The sequence below is a fragment of the Lepidochelys kempii genome, chromosome 14, assembly GCF_965140285.1.
Source record: "Lepidochelys kempii isolate rLepKem1 chromosome 14, rLepKem1.hap1, whole genome shotgun sequence".
Classification (NCBI taxonomy): domain Eukaryota; kingdom Metazoa; phylum Chordata; order Testudines; family Cheloniidae; genus Lepidochelys; species Lepidochelys kempii.
The window spans coordinates 6,028,050-6,049,904 of record NC_136393.1 but is presented as its reverse complement, the minus strand read 5'-3'; the positions used below and the strand labels follow the sequence as shown (position 1 = coordinate 6,049,904).

Genomic DNA, 21,855 nt, shown 5'->3' with positions numbered 1-21,855 from the left:
TGTTCTGGCGCATAATATGTATATTATCTTATGTGCATTGTGCCACTGTGTTAAAAGTTTATGTTCAATGCATAGAAATGGGATCATTACACATTTTAAAAGCCATGTCCAGAAAGTATTGTTTATCCATTCAGACTGAAAGTTTGTGGATTACATACTCTCTAGTGCCGTATCTTCAGTAAAATTGTTAACTGGAGAAATGGGTAGAAATGCATATTACATATTTGTTTATAAGTGTGTGACAAAAAATAGCTCAGATCGTTCAGTGTATTGAAATTATAGCACAAGGGATTATATGCATGTGTGTGAAGGGATATATGTCCATCCTAAATCTGTTTTCTAGGAGCTGTAAAATTTTCTACAGAATGAAAGCTTTCATTATATATCTCTCTGGTTTAGAGGATGGAGGTAGGTTCATGGTGGTGGTTTCCTTACACGTATGTGTTTGGCAAAATGAGAGTAAAATTGTAAAGTCTTTGGGTCAGGGACAGCCTCTTTGTTCTGTATTTTATACAGCGCCTTGCACAATGGGGTCCTGGTTCATGACTTGGGCTCCTAGGCATTATCACAAATTCCCAGTGCAAATCATTATAATTATTATTATAATACAAACCAGGCTGTGCAGTTACAGTGGACACCAGCATGCTTCTAGAGTTTTTTAAGCAGGAGGTCATAAGCCAAGCACCCTCAAGCACCTTTACAATCGGTGTCCCCTTTAGCACTGCAGCCTCTCAGCCGGTTTTAGTTCTTGTCTAAGGTTATTTTCCCCCCTCCTAGGTTTTGATGAAACAGCCCTGCCCCACGGATGCACAGGGATGAGAAGTGTGCTGTCATGCTCATAGCTTGGCTGCTTTAGCTAGGCTGTAGCCAACAGGGACTTGGTCCCAGTCCAGAGCATCCGATGAAGTGAGCTGTAGCTCACGAAAGCTTATGCTCAAATAAATTGGTTAGTCTCTAAGGTGCCACAAGTCCTCCTTTTCTTTTTGCAGATACAGACTAACACGGCTGCTACTCTGAAAACTAAACTGGCTAGTGAGTCTTCTTGACCCAGAATCCCACACAATCAGAACCCAGCCTACTCCCTTCTGGCCAGTGTCAGTGTCGCAGCTGAAACGTTTCCGTATCATTTAGAGAGGGATTAGCCGCAGCTCATCGAACCTGCCTCGGCCTGTATTCACCTAATCCGGAAGTGAGATCAAGGAGCGTGTGAGGGGTCTTTTGTGTCAGCACATCTGTTAAAAAGCAGCCAGGCTCAGAGCTCGCATATGAGACTGTCCAGCTCCTCCTGTGAGCAAAGCAGCTCTGCAAAGCCAGCCCAGGGGAATGGCCTAGCAAGAGGCCATCCATAGGAGCAGATCCTTCTGTGGAGAAGGCCTAAGAGGTGACTCCCATTTGGTGCTCCAGGGAATAACCCAGTTTAATGAGAGTGACCTCATTTCCCTCTGCGACACGTGCAACATCCTTTAACCCTTGCCTGGCTTTTACATAATGCCCCCAACACCCCACGCTTAATGGGATTAATAGTAACATGTAGTCAGGGGCAGGTGCTGATTGCTAAACCCTGGGTAATGTTAGTAGTTTTCTTCCACTTCATTCTCCCACCACCAGGATCAATACAAGCCAAGAGGACGCAACCCAAGAAGTTTACTTTTTAGATGGTCTGTGTGAGCCATGGTAGTCACTTCTAATAACTGGAGTATTTGCCCTAGTTTAGTCCCACCCACCTGCCTGGCCCTGAGCTATTGTTCGGTGTCCTTGCTACGAAAGCAAACTCCTCCTTCAGTGGCAGAGTTAACACTTGTATCCTCAGCTAGTGATCTTAGCACACAGGGCGCTGCCCAGCTCACACAGAGGTGGACATGGAGTTGAGGCAGGGTTTTAAAATTCTCTGGAACTGGATGCAGGCTGAGGGTTTTTCCCAGAAGATTTTTCCTGGATGAGTTTTCTGGGAGCTCAGGCCACTAGCAGTAACGCATGATCTTAACTCTGGTGATCCCAAAGACTTCAGAGCGTTCCTGGACAATGTTCTTGTGACTGGAGTCGATGACAGTAATTGGCTAGGATCGCCTGCTGCTGCTGGTCCTGATGTGGGATACTGAGTCAGGGCATTATGCGGACCTCATGGAGGGACTCTGCTTAGAATGCTGGCAAAGAACTAGATTGTCTGCTAGGAATCTCCATGTGCCTCATAAGTGTGACTGGCCTGTTCATTAGCCTTTCATTTGTGGGGGTGGGGATCCTCCTTATTGGCATCGGATGCCCCCATTTCTCTTACATAGCCTCACCTTTATGGCAGCCCTCCCTGCGTCAAACCACTGAGAACCAAATGGGCTCTTGCTTCTTCAATGGCCAGAAGCTGATTGCTCCTCTGTAAAATGTAATAGCCTCAGAACAGCCCTAGATACTGTTGACCCACGAGGTGGGACATAGGGGAGCTGTGATCAAGTATGTGTGTGTACAGGCGTGCATGAACACCTCAAAACTGAGCTGGGTAACAACTTGACCTGAGGCTCTTGGAAGCGGCCTGATCACCTTGTAAATGGCCATTTTCTCCTAGCTCTAGCTGGAGCAGAAAGTAGGGTTTGTTTTCTTTCCCCATTTTTTCTGCTTCCCCTTGGATACTGACTCATTCCTCAGGAACAATGTCCCTAGCTCCAGCTGAGGTGTGAACTTCCACTGTTTGTTGCTGGACTGTTAACTTCAAAGCCTAGTTCCTCCCCTCTCCCCAGACACTATTAAACAGCTTCCCCAAGTGCTCGGCCCTGGCATTTCAGTGAGGGACACCTCTTCTGGCTTTCACTCTGAAGACACTTGACTGGTAGGCCTAATGGATGAGGGGAGAGAGAGCCCACTCTCCCCTCCTGAAATATAATCAAAGCCAACTCAGTCATCTCCAACAGCTTGCAGGGCTATAGCCTGGATTGTCAACCTGGGGGAGGGAAGAGATCACACAGGCTTCAGCGAGCTCTGACCACCTTCCCTGGCTGTGAGGAGGATCCCAAATCTTTTTTTTGCTGTCAGAACATGGCATCGCTGAAATATTACATTAAAAGTACGGTGTGGGTGTGTACCTCTACCAGCAGGAGGGCAGAACAGTATGCATCTGATGAAGTGAGCTGTAGCTCACGAAAGCTTATGCTCAAATAAATTGGTTAGTCTCTAAGGTGCCACAAGTACTCCTTTTCTTTTTGAGAATCAGTCTGGTCTACTGCTGACTTAACCTGCCGTCTGAAGTTTTTGACTCCTTTCTTACATTGGAGGCTTTTCTTCATCTGTGCTGCTACCATGAATTTATATGTCTAAGATTCTAACCAGCGCAGGTCAGCCTGTCCCCAAATCAGATTCCGAGGAAAACAAGGATAGAGTCCAGTTCCATTTGACATCGTAAATTTTTCCAGGAAAACAAGAACGTGCAACAGCTGTTTTTATTAGAGTAAATGTCCCAGGAGCTTTAATAAGAGCACAATAAATCCAGGCAATAAATCGGTTAGGACTATCTCTTGCCACTGAACATCAGCCAGTTAATTTATTAGGTGATGTATTAGGTCATTAGCATTTTACGATATCTGTCATTGGGCGTTTGTCTCTCTTTCAAGTTTGAATTTTTATTTTCCCTGGCATAGCACTGGGGCTGGGAGATGGAAAGGGGGGTGCGGGATCTGCAGCTCAGGGGCTGGGAGATGGAAAGGGGGTGCGGGATCTGCAGCTCAAGGGCTCAGCGTCAAGTCAAAGAAATACCTGCTGCTAAAGTGATCCCTTGTTCCAAGAAAAGCGGTTCACATCCACAATCCCAAGAAAGAGGGAGAGAATTCCAAAAGGAGCTCTGCATGGAGGCAGAAAGACTGGAAGGCGCAAAGAGGCAAGCGCTCATAAAATACAGAGCTCAAGCTTTTTTTTTTTGAATATGGCGTCCCATGGAGGAGGGGGACTTGATTGGCTAGCAGTCAGTACCCTGGTAGGAATTAGCTGTCTCTGTCCCAGAATGCATTTGTCCTGCAAGGTTCCTTTAGGACATGATATCATCATGCTCCTGTTCCACAGGCTGTATTGTGTTCCCTAGAGTAGGCTACTTGTCCCTTTCCCTTTAACTTTGCTGCTAAATTTCAGAACGCTGCCTGAAAAAGAGACAAAGGGCTCGTTTTGGAAGAGTTTGCATTAAACAGCAGGCACGGTGTTGGACAGAACAAGATGCTTGGATCCATGTTAACACAAAAAAGGCTAGTGAGGGCTGGTTTTACAGTAAATGTAATTGTGACCAAACAGCCCACGTCCAAGGTGTGCGGTAACACAGTGCGTGCGCCCAAGCTCTCGGAACCCTCTCCGGGTAGCACTTTGCAGGCGGCAGATTTTCCGCAGCTCAGGTAGAAAGCGGTGTGGGATTATGTGCTGTGAATCAGTTCATTATAACCAGTCGCTTTCAGCAGGACGGTTGACTTCTGCGGTGGGGCATTCAGCCGGCTTGAGCAGCGGAGACCTATTTCAAAACCCAGAAATAATAATGAGCAAAATACAGCCAGTGCACAATAATGCGTCGAAAAGAAGAAGGGGCAGGGCAGAAGGCAGAGCTGAAAACAAAGTCGTCCTTTAGGCAAAGCCAAGAGAAAGCAATCGGTAACGCTAGACAAAATAAATCTACCGAGGTTTAAAGTAGCACTCTCAACTCCGATCTGGCCCCGATACAGGTTTGTAGACACAAGCTTTTCAAACCCTAAGACCATTTGGAAACACTTCTTTGGATTATTTTTTTAAAGACATTCCCATGGGAAGAGTTGTTTCAGCATTTTCCGGCAGCGTTTTCAATGACCATTGCAGCACTGAGAACCTGAAAGTGAAAACTGACTAAATGAAATGGGAACTGGCTTGACTTTCCTTGCCTAAAATTTAGGAAATATAACTGAAAAGGTTGGAAAGTCCGTTCTTAAAACTGTTTCAGCTCCATGTGAGGTGCTGTTAGTCACACAGGTGAGGGCTGCACCACTGTAGTGATATACCTCTTCTGGGGCCTAGCTAATCCTCACAGCACTCCTTGGGGGTTAGGGTCAGTATTCTTATCCTCATTTTACAGATAGGGAGACAGGCTAGAGAGGGGAAGGTCATCTGCCCAGTACCACCAGTGGGAGCTGGTGTTCAAGCAAGACCTAGATCTTAGGAGTTCCTGACTTCCTTTATCACCCTGTCCATGGTGCCTTCAGTGAGGAAAACCGCTGCACCTGTTCTGTTGCCTTTGGCCTTTTTCACGGTGGTCTTTTCCTCCCACAGAACTTTGAAGTGAAGGCCGATGACCTGGAGCCGATCTCTGAACTGGGCCGAGGTGCTTACGGGGTGGTGGAGAAGATGCGGCACATGCCTAGCGCACAGATCATGGCGGTGAAGGTAGGGTGAGACTCCTAAGGTGTTTTCTATGTGTGTATGTGTGCTGACCCGTCAGGCTGTCCTCAACATAAGCTTCCACTCTTACCTTCACTCGAGTAGGCCTTAGTCTGACAAGGGACTTACTCTTTCCATGTGGAGGTGCTGAGATGGACAGGACATTAAGCCTAATTCAAGCCCAGATCTACACTTGGAAAAAAGGTGTGTTTTTCAAATGTGACCGCTGACGTGTTCAAAAATCCTAGTGTAGACAGGGCAAGTTATTCATCTGCACACCTAGGACTTTAAAATGCCTTAGCTCTGGTGTTTTGAAAGTACACTTCTTTTCTTAGTGGAGATATACACTCTGGCTTACAGGAACTCCTCACTTAAAGTCATCCCGGTTAACGTTGTTTCGTTGTTACATTGCTGATCAATTAGGGAACATGCTCGTTTAAAGTTGTGCATTGCTCCCTTATAATGTTGTTTGGCAGCCTGCTTTGCAGGCTCGTTGCAGCGAGCTGGTTGGGGCTTGGAACCAGGGTGGGCCGGCAGCCCCCCTATCAGCTCCCCACTCCCCTAAGTTCCCTGTGCAGCAGCCGCCCAGCAGGCTATCAAGGGCCTGCAGTTCAGCTGTCCCTCCCCCCTACTGCCCTGTGCTGCTCCTGTCCCCTGCCTTGGAGCTGCTCCCCTAGCCTCCTGCTTGCTGTGTGGGGGTGGGGAAGAGAGGGGCTAATGTCAGGGTGTCCCCCTCCCCCTTGCTCCTGCACCCCGCTTACCCCATCTCCATAGAGCAGGGGGACACAGGACAGGGCTCAGGATGTAAGGAGCTTCCTGGTGGCAGGTGTGGTCTCAGCTTGTTGATTAACTTAACAAGGCAGTGTACTTGAGTGGGTCAGCGTACTTAAAGGGGAAATGCCCATACACACACACACACGGTGTGTGTCTCTGTCTGCCATGCTGTCTCCCCTCCCTCCATTCCTGCTGCCTTGTAGAGTGTGAGGCTACATTAACAACGAGTTAACCCTTGAGGGCTCAGCCAATTGCTAGTTCATCATTTAGCAGTAAGGCATTCCCTGGGAAATATCCCACCCTCTGACTCCACCCCCTCAACCAAGCTTCACAATCATCATTGCTGTGTACAGTATTAAATTGTTTGTTTAAAATTTAGTGTGTGTGTGTGTATATATATATATATATATATACATACATAGTGTCTTTTGTCTGGCAAAAAAAAGTTTCCCTGGAACCTAACCCCCTCTATTTACATTAATTCTTATGGGGAAATGGGATTCGCTTAACATAGTTTCGCTTAAAGTCGCATTTTTCAGGAACATAACTACAACATTAAGTGAGGAGTTACTGTAGTTTGAAAACCAACTACAGCAGGTGTGAATTTGTCCCATTAAGTCGGGAGGATCCATGTTTTGCACTGCAGGCCACTTAACAGGAGCCTAAGGGTCACATATAATTAAGAGCATCCACTTTTAATAGGCATGTGCAGACCATGGAGATTCCAGAAGACTTGTGGGTGGATGAAGATGCACCACATCACACAAGGAGATGCATTCTCCACAGGCTGTACGTCCCTATTAAGTGTAAGGGCCTTTCCTTTGGCCTCGGCCTCCCCCTGCGTTAGAACTTTAGGAAGAGGTGAATTTCTCTTACTGCAAACAGAATAAAAGGATGCAAGGAGTGTCTGTGTGCACTGTTTATGTATCCCGTCTCCAAATTTAACATGACATTTTTGGGGGGCAAATGGGGTAATCTTTGTTGTAACCCCTCTGACGGAGGCAGTAATTGCAATACACTCTGATCTGAGCCCTGTATTGTGAACTTTACCCATTTCCGTTCATATTAACCTACGTTCATTTTATTTTATCTTTGTCATCATTTCATGGGGTTGCTCCTCTGCATCTTTAGTAATCCATGGGTGGGTATGTATGTATTTATACACCCCCCCCGGCCCCAAGTAAATAGTACCTGTAATAAAAGTACCTTCAGGGACTTTTGGTATTTGACAGCTCTTTAATCTATCAGAAAAAGGCATAACAAGACCCAGTGGTTGGTACCTGAAGTGGGACACGTTCAGATTAGAAATAAAGCCCAATTTTTTAACATTGTGGGGAATTAACCACTGGAATACTTGATGTAGGAATGTGATGGATTCTTCATCACTTTAAAGGCTTTTGATCATGACTGGATCTCATTCATGTAGATATGATCTACCTCAACCAGAAGTTAAGGGCTTGATCTAGAAATTACTCGTTGGCCTGTTATACAGAAGGTCAGACTAGATCATAACAGTCCCTTCTGACATTAAAATCTATAACTCTGAATATACATGCATATGAAGAGTGAGAGGGATACGTAGTATTGGGCAGTGTGTATACCACAATCAGAAGACCTGGGGCCTGATTCTCCTTACACTTACAAAGGGGCAGCAGACCCCCAGACCCTATGCCTCTGACACAGAACATCTGTTTTACAAATGGTGATCGTAGCAGAGCTAATTTGCTGCCACGGTGCCTCCTGCTGGGGATTAGCTCTCTTGGACCACCAGGGCGCCTTTTACTAGTGGTGTCTCACTCGCCATTACTTCCGCTTCCTCCACCGTCTACACCATCAGGACCTGCGTTGCTCCCGGACCACGGTGTCCTCTTGGGACATGGCCCTCCAGCTGTGCCCCAGCCCGCTGTCTCCCCCATTTCGGGGGACAGGCAGTCCTCAGTCCCTCCACTTGCCTCAGCGGCCAACTGCAGTCACTAGTCTAGCCCCTGGCTTCAGGGACAAACTGCAGTCTGGATTTAGGCCACTCTCCTCATTAGCAAGTAGAGGTAAAGGGTGTATGTGTATGGGAAGGAAACCCAGGCCCACCTGCTACTCTGGGTCCCAGTCCAGGGACCCTATAGGTGGCAGCCACTTACTGCCCCTCTTCTTATTCCCGCTGCCTACTTTCCCTGGGCCACTTCCCCCATAGCCCTAGCACCTTCCCTGCCCTTTCTTCAAGGCCTCAGTCTGGCCATGGTCAGCCAAGAGCTCCCCTATTGCTCTGCTACCCTGCCCAGCACTGTAGTATCTTCGGTGCTCCTCAGCAGAACTTCCCCTTTGCTCTCCAAGAAGAGACTGCCCCTTGCTCTGCTGAGCAGCCCTTTATATATGGGCTGCTCCAGCAAACCTTCTCCTGTTTGGCTGGGTTCTCTAAGGATGCCTTAACCCTTCTCCTGCCTGTGTGGGCAGCTGCCCCACCACAGTGACTCTTCCAGCTTCGTGCCTTCATGGCCTCTGATAAATGCAAGAAGCTCAGCATCTTCATCCAGCTTCTGGACCTGCTAGCTTCAGAAAGGCCCTCTGAATACCAACACTCGGAAGCAAAGAACCCCCTTGTTACCAGCTGTCACGAAGTTGCATTCTTTTCTTAAAGCTCCAGCTCCTGGGCTCATGAGATTATAGGAGAATTGCCACTTTCAAATTTTTATTTTAAAGTAAATTTCTAGCCCTCCTGGCTGTTGAGAAAAGCCTGAAAATGTAACCCCTAAAGGTTCTGGCACCAGAAGAGAAAACCCAGACATTAGTTTAAGAAATCTCATGCTTTTTAATGCAATCTCATGATTTTTGGAAGCCTGATTCATAATTTTTTAATCTTGGGGCTGGCAATACTGGGATCCACTTAGGGCTATTTAGTGCAGGGACCGTGTTAGGGTGACATAATAGCAAGTGTAAAAAGTCAGGAGAGGGAGTGAAGGGTAATAGGTGTCTGTATAAGAAAAAGCCCCCAAAATCAGGACTGCCCCTATAAAATCGGGACCTCTGGTCACCCTAGACCCTGTCAGGTTGATGATTTTGTTAAAGTCCTCTGTAAGAAAATTGTAGATTAAAATGGCAATAATTGTTAAACCATAATTTACTTTTTACTGTGCTCCGTTTTTCTGTGGGTTTCTCTTCGCTGGGACACTGAAAATATTGAAAAGTCAGTTTCACTTTTGTTTCTAGTCTCCTGGGGGCAAAACTGTGTTTTTGTTCTGTGTTTGTACAGCGCCTAGAGTAATGGGGACCTGGTCCATGACTGGAGCCCCTAGGTTCTACCACAATATGAATAAATAATAATAATAGTTAAAAAACAAACAAACCCCAAACTGTCTTGCAATTAAAGAAAAAAAGTGAGAACAGATGTGTTGTACATAAGTTTTCTAAAAGGCTATTTTTACAAAGCCTAAATCTTGGGCCGAATTTGAGCTGATATTTTCCTTTTAAAAAAAAAAAGATGCAAGGCTGAAAGTAATGGGTGAAGTGAAACAAAACTCTTAGCTCATCAATACTGCCAAGAACACAGCAAAGCTTTTCCAGTATCTGTGGGACAAGGACTAGTCTTAAGGTACATCTACAATGCAGCTTGGAGGTGTAATTCCCAGCTTGGTTAGCCATACCCTTAGAGCCTGCATTCTGTACATTTCGTCTGTCCTCTTTGTTCTGGTGTCCACCAGGTTCCAAAAGCCCTCTGAAAATGGGTATGACTGGGGTTAGATAGGATGGTGGGAGCGTACAGATCTGTTACTTATTTTCTTCCTAGCTGCTCCACAGTGCTGAGCCATTTAATTCTATTATTAGGCTCCAGTGCCTTTGACCAAAGAGCCTAGAATATCTGCATCTGGTCCACGTTTAACTGTGTGAGCTTATAAAGCTACCCTAGCATCACAGGCACTTGCTGGCAGCTGTCACTGGGGCCTTCCCGTGATGGAAGGAGAGAGAGAAAGAAAAAGAGATGAAGAAAGAGATGTTTCAATAACAATAATCCTTTGCCCTTCTATAGCAGCTCTCCTCCGAGGATCTGTCAGGGCTTCACAGACATAAATCCCACCTCACCCCTGTGGGGTAGGTAAGCCTGATTATCCCTGTTTTACCATGGCACAGAGAGGTTTAAAGACCAAATTTTCAAATGTCCCCTGTAGTTTTGGGTGCCTGATTTGAGACATCTGATAGACTTGTTTCAAGCCACAAAAGGAGTCATTGGGCAGGGATAGAACTCGGGAGTCCTGACTCCCAGGACCAAATTCTCTGCCGGTGTAAATTGCTACAGCTCTGCAGTGGTGGCAATTTACACCAGCCTAGAATTTGCCCCCCCCAGTTCCCTGCTCTATCCATATGACCACAATGCCTCTCAGTTGTAAAGAGAGCCAGGAAAAGGGGAAATGATTTAGAATCCGGAGTAAATGCCGGGACTTCAGTGTGTTGCATTGTGTGGCATTTTCCCCTCATGTAGCTGTTGTGAGCACACATATGCGAGTGAAACACGGCATGCGGCTGGGAGAGCCAGTGCTAAAATGCTCTCTCTTCCAGCGGATCCGAGCCACAGTGAATAGCCAGGAGCAGAAGAGGTTACTGATGGACTTGGATATCTCCATGAGGACGGTAGACTGCCACTTCACAGTCACTTTCTATGGTGCGCTCTTTCGAGAGGTACAGCATTCTGGATTCCTGCCTACGTCTTTGCCTTACACTTACTTGGCTTGGAGGCCACTGTGATGGGCACTGTTAAAAAAATGTAATAGAAGTTAGAAGATTAGACTACATTGTAAGCCTTTCCCCCAGCCATCTAGGCACTTATGCTGTGCCCCTCCCTGGGGTGTCTGTTTTAATACACCACCATTTGTGTGCAATCTGCTATGCAGGTAGGTATAAAGACGTGATCCATCCCTAGGGGAATTTACAGTCTGATTCACAAAGGCTTCCTTGATCAGAGGAGACAAAACCCCCAAGGATCCTGGGTGAGGTGGGGAAAGCCATCTCTATGGCACTACCAGTTTCTATAGTGTTTGTTTAGACCCGGACAGTTGCGTGCTGAGAACATCAGCTCATGGCACATTGAGTTGCCTAGAGTTTAAAGCCAGAAGGACCATTAGATTCTCTAAACTGACCTCCCATTTATCACAGGCAGTAAATCTTACCCAGGCACCCCTAACCCATAGTTCTCTTAAACATCCCTCCAATGGTAAATACTGCTCTAGACGTGAATTGAGCCAGGGAACTAGAGAAGAAAATCACCACTGGGGAATTTTTCAAAAGCACCTCATCCCTATTTTCATAAGTGATTTAGGCCAAAGTGACTAGTGATTTTGGGTACCTCAGCTTTTGGGTGCTGAACCTGGGACACCGTAGAGGGGCCTGATTGTTAGAAAGTGCTGAGCACCCATCCTCCGAAAATCTGTCCCCTTTGAGAAGTCCAAGTTGAACAACCAAAAATGGAGGCATCCAGAATCTCTAGTCACTTGTGAAAATCTTGGGGCCTTAGGAACTTAAGTCCCATTGACTTTCAGTGTGGCTTAGACTCCTAAGTCATTTAGGTGCTTTGGAAAATTTTACCCAATATCTGATTTTTAAACCCTTGAGCCATGTAGTGCAGCACCATATATAAATCAGACACATTGCACTTAACCATTGTGTGCTTGGAGGAGAATGGAAAGCCCAGTGCAATCTTCTATGAGACGTTTAAAAAGCCAGCAAAAGCAAGCCAAGGGCGAGCGCTGTAGGAGAGACTGGGCAGATGTTTGCTTTCTCTTTCCCCCAGGGAGATGTGTGGATTTGCATGGAGCTGATGGATACCTCGCTGGACAAATTCTACAAACATGTCATTGACAAAGGCCTGACGATTCCTGAAGACATCTTAGGGAAAATAGCCGTCTCTGTGAGTACAGGCAGGGGTGATGTTTCTATTCTAAACCTAGGCTGTGAGGATCTAGCGTCCCTGCCATCGGAGCCCTGGGATGAACTTGGCCCACAACCCAGCCCACATGCTAATTCTTATTTGGCTTCCAGTATTTGGTCTGCGGTGACGTGTCTGCATTTATGAGCCATAAATGCTCTCAAATCTGCCGATCTGCTTTTCAATTATGAAGCAGAAAACCCGATTGATGTGGAGAGGGCACAGCAGCTGCTTTTCCTTTCCATCAATGTACGGTCATTCCCAGGAGATCTCTGAGCATGCATATTCCCTTAGAGCAGTATGGATCAGAGGAAGGTTAGCTGTTGGTTGTGGGGAGGGGACCAGCCTGCCAGGGAGGGAGGAAAGCTAGAGGGAGAGTCAAGTGGAAATCAGGGAGGTGTCCTTGCCAGTGCAGGAACTCATTTTGCATGCTCACATATCTCACAACTATTGCCATGAATACTAAGTCCAGACGTGGCGGGGGGCAAGAGCCCCCCAGGAATTCCTTCTTTAAAGATCCTGTGTAGCAAGAAAAGTTGAACGTGGCTCGCCTGGGTGAGCTGCATTCTCAGCTCTCCACTAGGAGTCGCTACCGAGGCACACTAGCCCACACCTGCCACTGAGCACGCTGCCTCCCTAGCACGCACGGCTGTGTGCTGCCAAAATGACAAACCAAGATCGTTTCCCCCAAGCGAGGCCGAGGGGGCGAGCGCGGGGCAGTCGCTGTCGAGGCAGGAGAGGTGAGCTAGCAAGGTGTGATCAGCCACGTCATGCCGCCGCCAGCTCTGGTTCACTGTAGATTTGTTATGTTTCAGATTGTAAAAGCACTAGAACATCTACATAGCAAGCTCTCCGTAATTCACAGAGGTAAGTGTGACCTGCGTAGGTTCTGGCACTGCTTGTTTCTCACTGAGCCCTGTGTCACGCTCTTAGTCCAGCAGGGCTTATACTCAGAGCCTCGCTTGGTGCACTAAAGATAGCCCAAATACATGAGCTTTGGGAGGCAGGGGAAATCCTGTGGTCCAGCAACCCAGGATAACCCAAAGCCTGCTCAGGATGAGTGGTGGGTTGTTGAGTTGCTCTTAAAACTCCCATCGACTTGCCAGCATATCTCCCCTGAAGCTGAACACAGAAAACAGCTTCCACCTTCGCTTGGCTAGCAGAAGAAATGGATCATTTGCCTGCTTGCTTCATTGGATTCCTCTTCTGCTTCTGCTTCCCCATTGCATGCTGGGAAGGGCACAGCTGGCTAACTATGGGCCTAACTCAGAGCTCCTTGAAGTCCATGGAAAGACTCCCATTGGCTGCGATGGGCTTGGGATCAAGTTCTGCATATGCAAACTCCTCTCCGGGTGCAGAATGGGGCAGAACTGCCATTTGGTGGCATTTACACTAAGGCCGGTAGCAAGTCTCAGATTATTCACCCTCTCATGCAGGTCAGATCAACAGCTTAGCCTGTGGGAGAGGCATGCAACATACGTTTATAGATGAACTAAGCTTTAAAAAGCCCGACATAGGTACTAAAAAATAAAAATTGGGGCCTACCGTATTTTCCTTTCTGGCAACCACATTTGATCTCCAGATTTGTGATCAAACCTGCAATGTTTTGGTAATATTAGAGACACTGGCAGGGTAAATATCTTCGTATGTGTTTCAACCCCCCAAAATTTCCTGACCGGTATCAGAAATCCAAAATTATTAAAGCTGAAAAAATGTTTGTTGTGTGTTTGTACAGCACAGTGGGGTCTGGTTCATAACTGGGGCTCTCAGGTGCTACTGTAGCTTACCGTAGCGATAATAATTTATTTCCCCATTTGTTTTTGGGTTTTTTGCCCTCCGCTTTAGTGTCAGATCAGTTTCAGGATCTGACCCTAATGCTCTCTTGCAACATTGAAGGGTTTGAGTTGCAAAAGCTGAAGGGGGCATCATTTCTGTGTCATTCGGGCAGGTTTGTTTGGTTTTTTGTTTTTAGCAGAATCTAAATTTGGGGTTTAAACTCTCTTGACAATGTCCCCTTTAAAGCAACAACCCGCATTCAGGCTGATGCCAAGAACTGACATGATAGGAAACTGACTAACTTACTCTTTTATCAGTTGGCGCGTTTATGTAAAGGATTGTTTTCCATTTGTTGTCATGAAAAAAAAAAAGCCCATATCTGCAGCGTGACTGCTGGGGAAAGAGTTGTTTGAAATGATAGATGTTCAAACGTAACAGGGGATCGTGTCTTGTACATAATGTGTGTAATTGAGGTTGAGCTCCTGCCTTTTGGATATTTTATGGTGGGTGGGAAATGCCATTTCGCTTCTGGATTTTTGTTTGTGTGACTGAGTTCAATTGAAAATTCCTTGTTCCGACATCATAAATGAGGGGGGAAGATCTCAGATGCCAGAGGCTTTGACTGCAAAGAGACAAGATGCTAAATACCATGAACCTCTAGGTTCTGATTAGTGGGCTCAAGGGGATGGTGGCACTGCTAGCAACCCTCAGATGCCTTTACAGCTTTGTATTATTCTATAATATGTGTAGATAGAGCAAATGGTTCAGAAGGAATGGTGGGTGCCTCCAGCATGAGGGATGAGCCCATGGTTAGATGAGGGCACTACCCTAGGATATGAATGACCTGGGTTCAAACCCTGCTCTGCCAAAGGCCTCTTTATGTGAGCTTGGGCAAATCTCTTGGGAAACTGAGGCACAGAGACATTATCTGAATAATGGTGTTAATAGCACTGGCCTCCCTCACATATTGAGTGTGGCATGCTCACGTACTATGGTGTTGGAGGCCAGATAAGTATGATAGAACAATAGAATTTCTGACCCCTTGGGCCTGATTTCCAGGAAGTCTGGGTGCTCCCAACTCCAGCTGAAGTCCGTAGGAGTTGCAGGTGCACCCATAGGGGCTGGAACTAGGGGTGCTGGCTTAAAGTGGTTTCCATCATATACAGGGTTTACAGTTTGGTTCAATTCTTCTCAGCATCCCCACTGTACAAATTGTCCCAGCACCTCTGGATGCATCTCTGATTCAGGCCCAAGGTGACTCAAGTTGGGCACCAAAACTAGAGACCACTCTTGGAAACTTTGGCCTCTGTATCTTGTCTTACGATTTTCTCTTTTCCCCAGCTCTCTATTCTCTCCTCCCATCTTTCCCGACTTCCACCCTTCTTCCCCATCTCCTGGCCCCTTCACATCTTATTTCTGGGGATTTCCTTCATGCTGCTGTGAAAGCATCTTCAGTTAACGCATCCTCACCACGCGGTGGATTTTCACTGCGGAGATTTTTGTTATCTGTGCTGCCGATGGTGTGCTCAACGGGCAGCTTCTGGGTGCTGCTCTGTGACATCGCTCGTCTGTGACATCATGATGCTGCGCCCTACCCAAAGTAACAATAACAGGGAAATCTGTTAGTTTCCCTGGGAGCAATGTTTGTAAGACGTGGGAGGGGCTTGTGTAAATGGGGAAAATCTTTTGCATTTGCAACAGCTCCCAATCTTAGTGCAGTGGCTAAAAAAAGCCCTGCAGATGAGCCTGCGTGGATTGATGCAGTCGATATTGCTTGGGTGCCTTCTGGTGGTAGGAAGCTAACCCGCCTTGTTCGCTCCCAGGGATGCTTTAAAACGATGGGGCTAGGCCCAGTTGTGACAGTGACGATGGTGTGTGTTCCTTCTTACAGATGTAAAGCCCTCTAATGTGTTGATCAATACACAGGGGCAGGTGAAAATGTGCGATTTTGGAATTAGCGGTTACCTCGTTGACTCTGTTGCTAAAACCATGGATGCAGGATGCAAGCCCTACATGGCTGTAAGTTGGGAAGATGTGTGGGAAACTGACTGCCCCACTGTAGAGAGGAATGTGGCAATAGATGATCTTAAAACGGGAGACCTAAAACAGAGCAACTTCCAGCATGTGTCTCAATGGCTCGCTTAGTGAAACATGCCTCTATAGTTATTTATTGTCTAATTATTTGTAAACATAAAGAGGAGGCTCTTACAGCTAAAGCTCAAAGCTGGGAATCAGGACTCCTGGGTTCTGTTCCCAGCTGACACTGACTCGCTGTGTGATCATAAGGAAGCCCCGGTAACCTCACTTTGCTTCAATTTCCCTATTTGCACAGTGGGGACAATAACACTTTTAGCAACATCCAGGCTCCTCTGTGAAAAGTCAGCAAGAGGCACCTGTGAGCACCACGGAGGGGTCAATTTAGAAGGGTCAGGTACATTAGGGCCCATCAGGTTTGACATCCTGTGGGCCCCAGGACAGCTGCTGCTTCAGGTTCACTTAGCAGCCAATGCGTGCAGCCTCTTTTGGCTCTTTAAAGAGATGGTTTGCAATTCCCCTTTCAGTGCCATTGCCCAGCGCGGGAGAGGGTTCACAGTGCTACGCTATTCAGGGGTGCTGTGAACACCGCCTTTTGGCCCATGTTTCCCCCCCACGTTCATAGAATCATAGAATATCAGGGTTGGAAGGGACCTCAGGAGATCATCTAGTCCAACCCCCTGCTCAAAGCAGGACCAATTCCCAACTAAATTATCCCAGCCAGGGCTTTGTCAAGCCTGACCTTAAAAACCTCTAAGGAAGGAGATTCCACCACCTCCCTAGGTGATCTGTTCGTGTAGCAGCAGCTTTGTTATAGCTTCTAAGTCAGGATGGATCTCACCTGCCTTGCACTTTTCTATGCCTATGCGAGAGTGGGTGTGAAACACTAACCCGGGGGGTGGGGAATCCTTCGCCCACAACCCCCGGTGGAGCATTTTACTTTGCTGAGGGGCAAATGCCTACGTGGGGCTTAAGGAACTAGTGAATTGTGGCCTCCAGTCTCCTGGATAAATCCGGGCCAGACCATGTTTCGAATTGGGAACTGGGGAAACAGGAATTCAGCTTTTACTATCTAGATCTCAGAATGCAAATGCCATCCGCTTCCGGTCCCCAGTCTTGTTGCCTGTCCTTGCAGAGACCGTAGGCCAGATCCAGTCAAGAGATAATAGGGGAGTGGAGTTTCAATAAAGAAATGGCCCTATGGGTTTCCTCTCAAAGACTCCCCTCGCGATTGGGGATTGGTCCTGTGCATTCAGCATGGTTAGTGCTGCAGTGGGGATTGCCTGCTGGAAAGCATTCAGAGATGGTGCAGACTTGCTCTGGGGATATTTGCTGAAACATAGGGAATAGTTGCTCAGTATGGGGAGCTCACATCAGTCTTAACAGGCACTCCAAGGGGATGGAGAGGGGCCGAACGATGTAGGGATTGAACCTGTATGTCTATTTCAAACTGTTCTCGTCTCTCTTTCCAGCCTGAAAGAATCAACCCAGAGCTAAACCAGAAAGGATACAGTGTCAAATCGGATATCTGGAGTCTGGGAATCACTATGGTAGAGTATGGAGCCCTGAAAGGGCAGATCTGAAAGGGCTTGGGGTTTAAGGGAACACTCAGCAGGGCTGACAGTCCTCTCTGGTTCTGTTTTGTTTTGGACCTCTCCTTCAGATCACTGACACAGTTCCAGAGCCGGGGGATATTCAGCTCTCTCTGCACCAGTAGCCCAGAGCATATCTCAGTTTAAAGGGGAAGGAGCCTAGTGCTAATTCACTAAGCCACGTAATCTGAGATCCTAGTGATTGTCACTAATCGTACTAGGCAGTCAGCACCTAGAAACTACAGCAATGAACACACTTGCAAAACAGTCAGTCACAGGAGACACAGCACGCGGGGAGATTCCTGAATCCGAGTCACATGTCATTGAACAGAAACCAAGAGTGCGACTCCTCTGAACACCCAAGACAATGTGTAATAAGCTAACCAATAAGCAGGAGAGGACCCTGATTTCTCGAACATCCAAAGATCTCTTTCAGTCTCCCCTCTGAACACCCTTGCAACTCAGCTGCCCACATCCAAGTGATGCACTTAGAGACAGCAGGCCTTATAGCTACAGCAGTCAACCCATAATACTTTTATTATTTAAAGGCACAGTGTTGTATTCTCACATTGAGCTCATAACATAAGAACATAAGAATGGCCATACTGGGTCAGACCAAAGGTCCATCCAGCCCAGTATCCTGTCTACTGACAGTGGCCAATGCCAGGTGCCCCAGAGGGAGTGAACCTAACAGGTAATGTTCAAGTGATCTCTCTCCTACCATCCATCTCCATCCTCTGACAACAGAGGCTAGGGACACCATTCCTTACCCATCCTAGTTAATATCCATTAATGGACTTAAGCGCCATGAATTTATCTAGTTCTCTTTTAAACTCTGTTATAGTCCTATAGTCACAACCTCCTCAGGCAAGGAGTTCCACAGGTTGACTGTGTGCTGAGTGAAGAAGAACTTCCTTTTATTTGTTTTAAGCCTGCTGCCCATTAATTTCATTTGGTGACCCCTAGTTCTTATATTATGGGAACAAGTAAATAACTTTTCCTTATTCACTTTCTCCACACCACTCATGATTTTATATATCTCTATCAGATCCCCCCTGAAACTCCTCTTTTCCAAGCTGAAAAGTCCTAGTCTCTTTAATCTCTCCTCATATGGGACCCGTTCCAAACCCCTAATCATTTTAGTTGCCCTTCTCTGAACCTTTTCTAATGCCAGTATATCTTTTTTGAGATGAGGAGACCACATCTGTACGCAGTACTCAAGATGTGGGCGTTTCATGGATTTATATAAGGGCAAGAAGATATTCTCCGTCTTATTCTCTATCCCTTTTTTAATGATTCCTAACATCCCGTTTGCTTTTTTGACTGCCGCTGCACACTGCGTGGACGTCTTCAGAGAACTATCCACGATGACTCCAAGATCTTCCTCCTGATTAGTTGTAGCTAAATTAGCCACCATCATATTGTATGTATGGTTGGGGTTATTATTTCCAATGTGCATTACTTTACATTTATCCACATTAAATTTCATTTGCCATTTTGTTGCCCAGTCACTTAGTTTAGTGAGATCTTTTTGAAGTTCTTCACAGTCCATTTTGGTTTTAACTGTCTTGAGCAGGTTAGTATCATCTGCCGACTTCGTATCAGTTTAGTATCATCTGCTCCTGAGATTCTCCCACCAGGACAACAGGAGGGTTGTCTTTCACTGTGCAGAGCTAAAAACAGGAAGAAGGGGGTTGGCAGCCACTAAAGAAAAGAACAACATTGACTTGTGCATGCCCGGTGCATGGTTGGGCAATGTAAGTCATCTCCAGGAAGTGACATGGAGGAAAAGAAGGGGGTGCCTCTTTCTGGGACCCTTACATAAAAACCCAGTGGCTTTCACTCCTGCCATGAATGTGGTAGTTCTCAGCCCAAAGATCTCCATCTAAGGCTGCTCCCCCCAATATTTTCTTCCATAATTTTTGGGCAGATGTGGTGAGGGGAAGGATCAGGTAAGAGAAATTACCTCCATGTAATTTCACTTATGGAAACACATTTCTTTTCTGGTGCCAAATGGTTTTCAAAACTGAGCCTTCTCTAGACCAGTGGTTCTCAACCTTTTTGGGCTCAGGACCCATTTGTAAATGTTTATGGCATGTCGCGACCCAGTAAATAGTCTGGGGGTGGAGGCCCTGGGGTGGTTTAGGTCGGATCCTGCCCCCATGGGGGTTGGGTTCTTCCCGGCACTTACCCCATAGTGGCCGCTCCTGTGCTGTGGGGCTGGCTGGGCCTGGCTCCCTGCTCTGGGGGTTGCAACCTCCGGGGGTTGCAACACTACTCAGGTTTGGCCCCGCCCCTCCTCACTGGATCAAATTTGCGGGAGTGGAGTTGTGACCTGGCTCACAGGGTTGCAGTTCCACTCATTCAGATTTGGCCTACCCGGACTCCCATCATTATGATGGAAGGACCAAACCTGAGTAGTGCTGGGACCCCAGAGGCTGCTGTGCCTGGAACGGGGAGGCGAGACCCACCAGCCACATGAGACAGGAACCACGGGAGCTGCCTTGCGACCCTTTGAAACATTCTGGTGACCCAATTTTGGGTCCTGACCCACGGGTTTAGAAACCCTGCTCTAGAGGAAGTACAGCCCATCTCTTTAAATATCTTCTGAATTCCATGTGAATTCCATTGAATTAAGTGAAAAATGACTGACATTCCTTCCGGGCAGGGTGGGAGCAATTTTAAAGGGCAAGAACTGTCTGTGGAACCTCCCTCAGCCAATTCCTGTCTTTTGGACTCCTGCAGTCGCACTGTGTGCCTTCCTCATCCTCTCTAGAGAGGCAGGAGGGTCTGGTGCTTAGGGTGTGCACTTGAGAGGCACAAGTTCAATCCCCCTTCTCTGTGTGAGCTGAGGTAAGTCACGAGGGGACATTTTTAAAAGGGCTGAAATGTCTTAGGCAGTGAGAGTGAAGCTCCTAAGTCCCTTCCAAAAATGGGACTTTAGAGTCCTGTAGAGACTTTACCCTCAGCCCCCGTGCCTCAGTGTCCCATCTGTACAATAGTTAATAGCACTGTGTCCCTCGCAGGGGCGCTGTAAGTCTGAATACATTAATGATTGTGAGGCGCTCAGACATGAAGGTAATGAGGACCTTAGCTAGGGAGTGGTTTAAAGCCCCCTTTAAGGGTACGTCTGCACTGCAGCTTGAGGTGTACTAGACGTGCACATGCTAGCTTTGACCTAGCTAGCACCCAAAATAACAGCATGGCCGTGGTGGCACAGACAGCGGCTTGGGCTAGCTGCCCAATACAGTCCCCTCCTAAGTCCTAGGTCGGTACTCGCTTAGGCTTGATCAAAGCTAGTGCCTGTATGCCCACCTCCAGCTGCGGCATGGAGGTACCCTGTGCGGTGGCTTTTCCCAAGAATAGCTGGCTGCAGTGTTGTGAACTGCGGGGAACCCACTGACCTAGCAGGATAATTCCACCCATGCTCTGCTGGTGGGGCAGTGAGGGTAGGCTGTGACCCTAGGTTGCTGCAGCCTTGTCCTTGGATAACTTGTGTGCTCAGGGTGTGCACAGTCTACTTCTTGTGCCATCGCCCTGCCTCACTCAGCACAAACCAGCAGAACTGGCCTCTTCTGCTGCACCCTGCACTTCCCCTGAGGCACAAAGAATCCTGGGACTCTCCTGGTTGGTGCCTTAGAGACACAACTGAGCCCAGTGTTCCTAAGTTAAATTGCTTTAGGGTTCGACTGCACTGCTTAAAACTGAAAAGCAACTTGAGTGTAACTTCAGCTGGCCAGCTGATGGCAGTACAAGCCAACACTAGCAAAGGGCCTGAAATGCTGATCGGGAAGCATCCATCCCTACTCGGAGAGTCTGTCGTTTCGGAGTCTCTTTGATTTCAAAAAGATAAAAATAAACTTGGTGGTTATTAGCAAAATCTCTCTTTAAACTCAGAATTGGAAGATCTGCCCTGAAATCCAGGAAAACTGGAGTTAAAGGGACTCCACCAACTTAACTTGTCACAGCAATAGGTCAAAGATTGATTTTTAACACCTGAGAGTAGGGTAATGGAGAGAGATAAGAGGGAGAAAAGGTTTTATCTCAGATTTGTTCACTTTGTGCATTTAACTTACTTGCTATATAGTCCATTTCCCCTGTAATTTGAGTGGGTCTTTCACACAGAATAATACATATTAAAAGAAAATTAGGAAATTATCATTGTACTTAGATTGTAAGATCTTTGTGGCCAGGAACTGACCTTTATGATCGGTATGTACAGTACCTAGCACTGTGGGTCTCCAGTCTTGGTTGGGCCTCTAGGCACTCTCAGAATACAAATAATAGTAAAGCTACAAGCTGACAGAGTGGATGCAGTACAGATACCATGAATCCACCTCTCCCTTCTTCCAGGTGGTGATGATACAGACTCGCTTTGCAGGGGTGTGAATGACGGCATAGGGG

At 47.0% G+C, this 21,855-nt stretch overlaps 1 protein-coding gene across 2 annotated transcripts in view; it reads left to right on the top strand.

Moving 5' to 3' along the window:
• The window catches only part of MAP2K6 (mitogen-activated protein kinase kinase 6), a 94,345-nt gene that overhangs the window by 50,399 nt on the left and 22,091 nt on the right, over positions 1–21,855 (top strand). For both annotated transcript variants that reach the window (XR_012154916.2, XM_073311641.2), the window contains exons 4-9: positions 5,260–5,373; positions 10,687–10,806; positions 11,915–12,031; positions 12,865–12,916; positions 15,717–15,844; positions 17,332–17,409. Coding sequence is in view for 1 of the 2 variants with exons in the window: in XM_073311641.2 (XP_073167742.1) it covers positions 5,260–5,373; positions 10,687–10,806; positions 11,915–12,031; positions 12,865–12,916; positions 15,717–15,844; positions 17,332–17,409 (609 nt within the window). In the remaining variant the exon portion in view is untranslated. The remainder of the gene's footprint in view (positions 1–5,259; positions 5,374–10,686; positions 10,807–11,914; positions 12,032–12,864; positions 12,917–15,716; positions 15,845–17,331; positions 17,410–21,855) is intronic.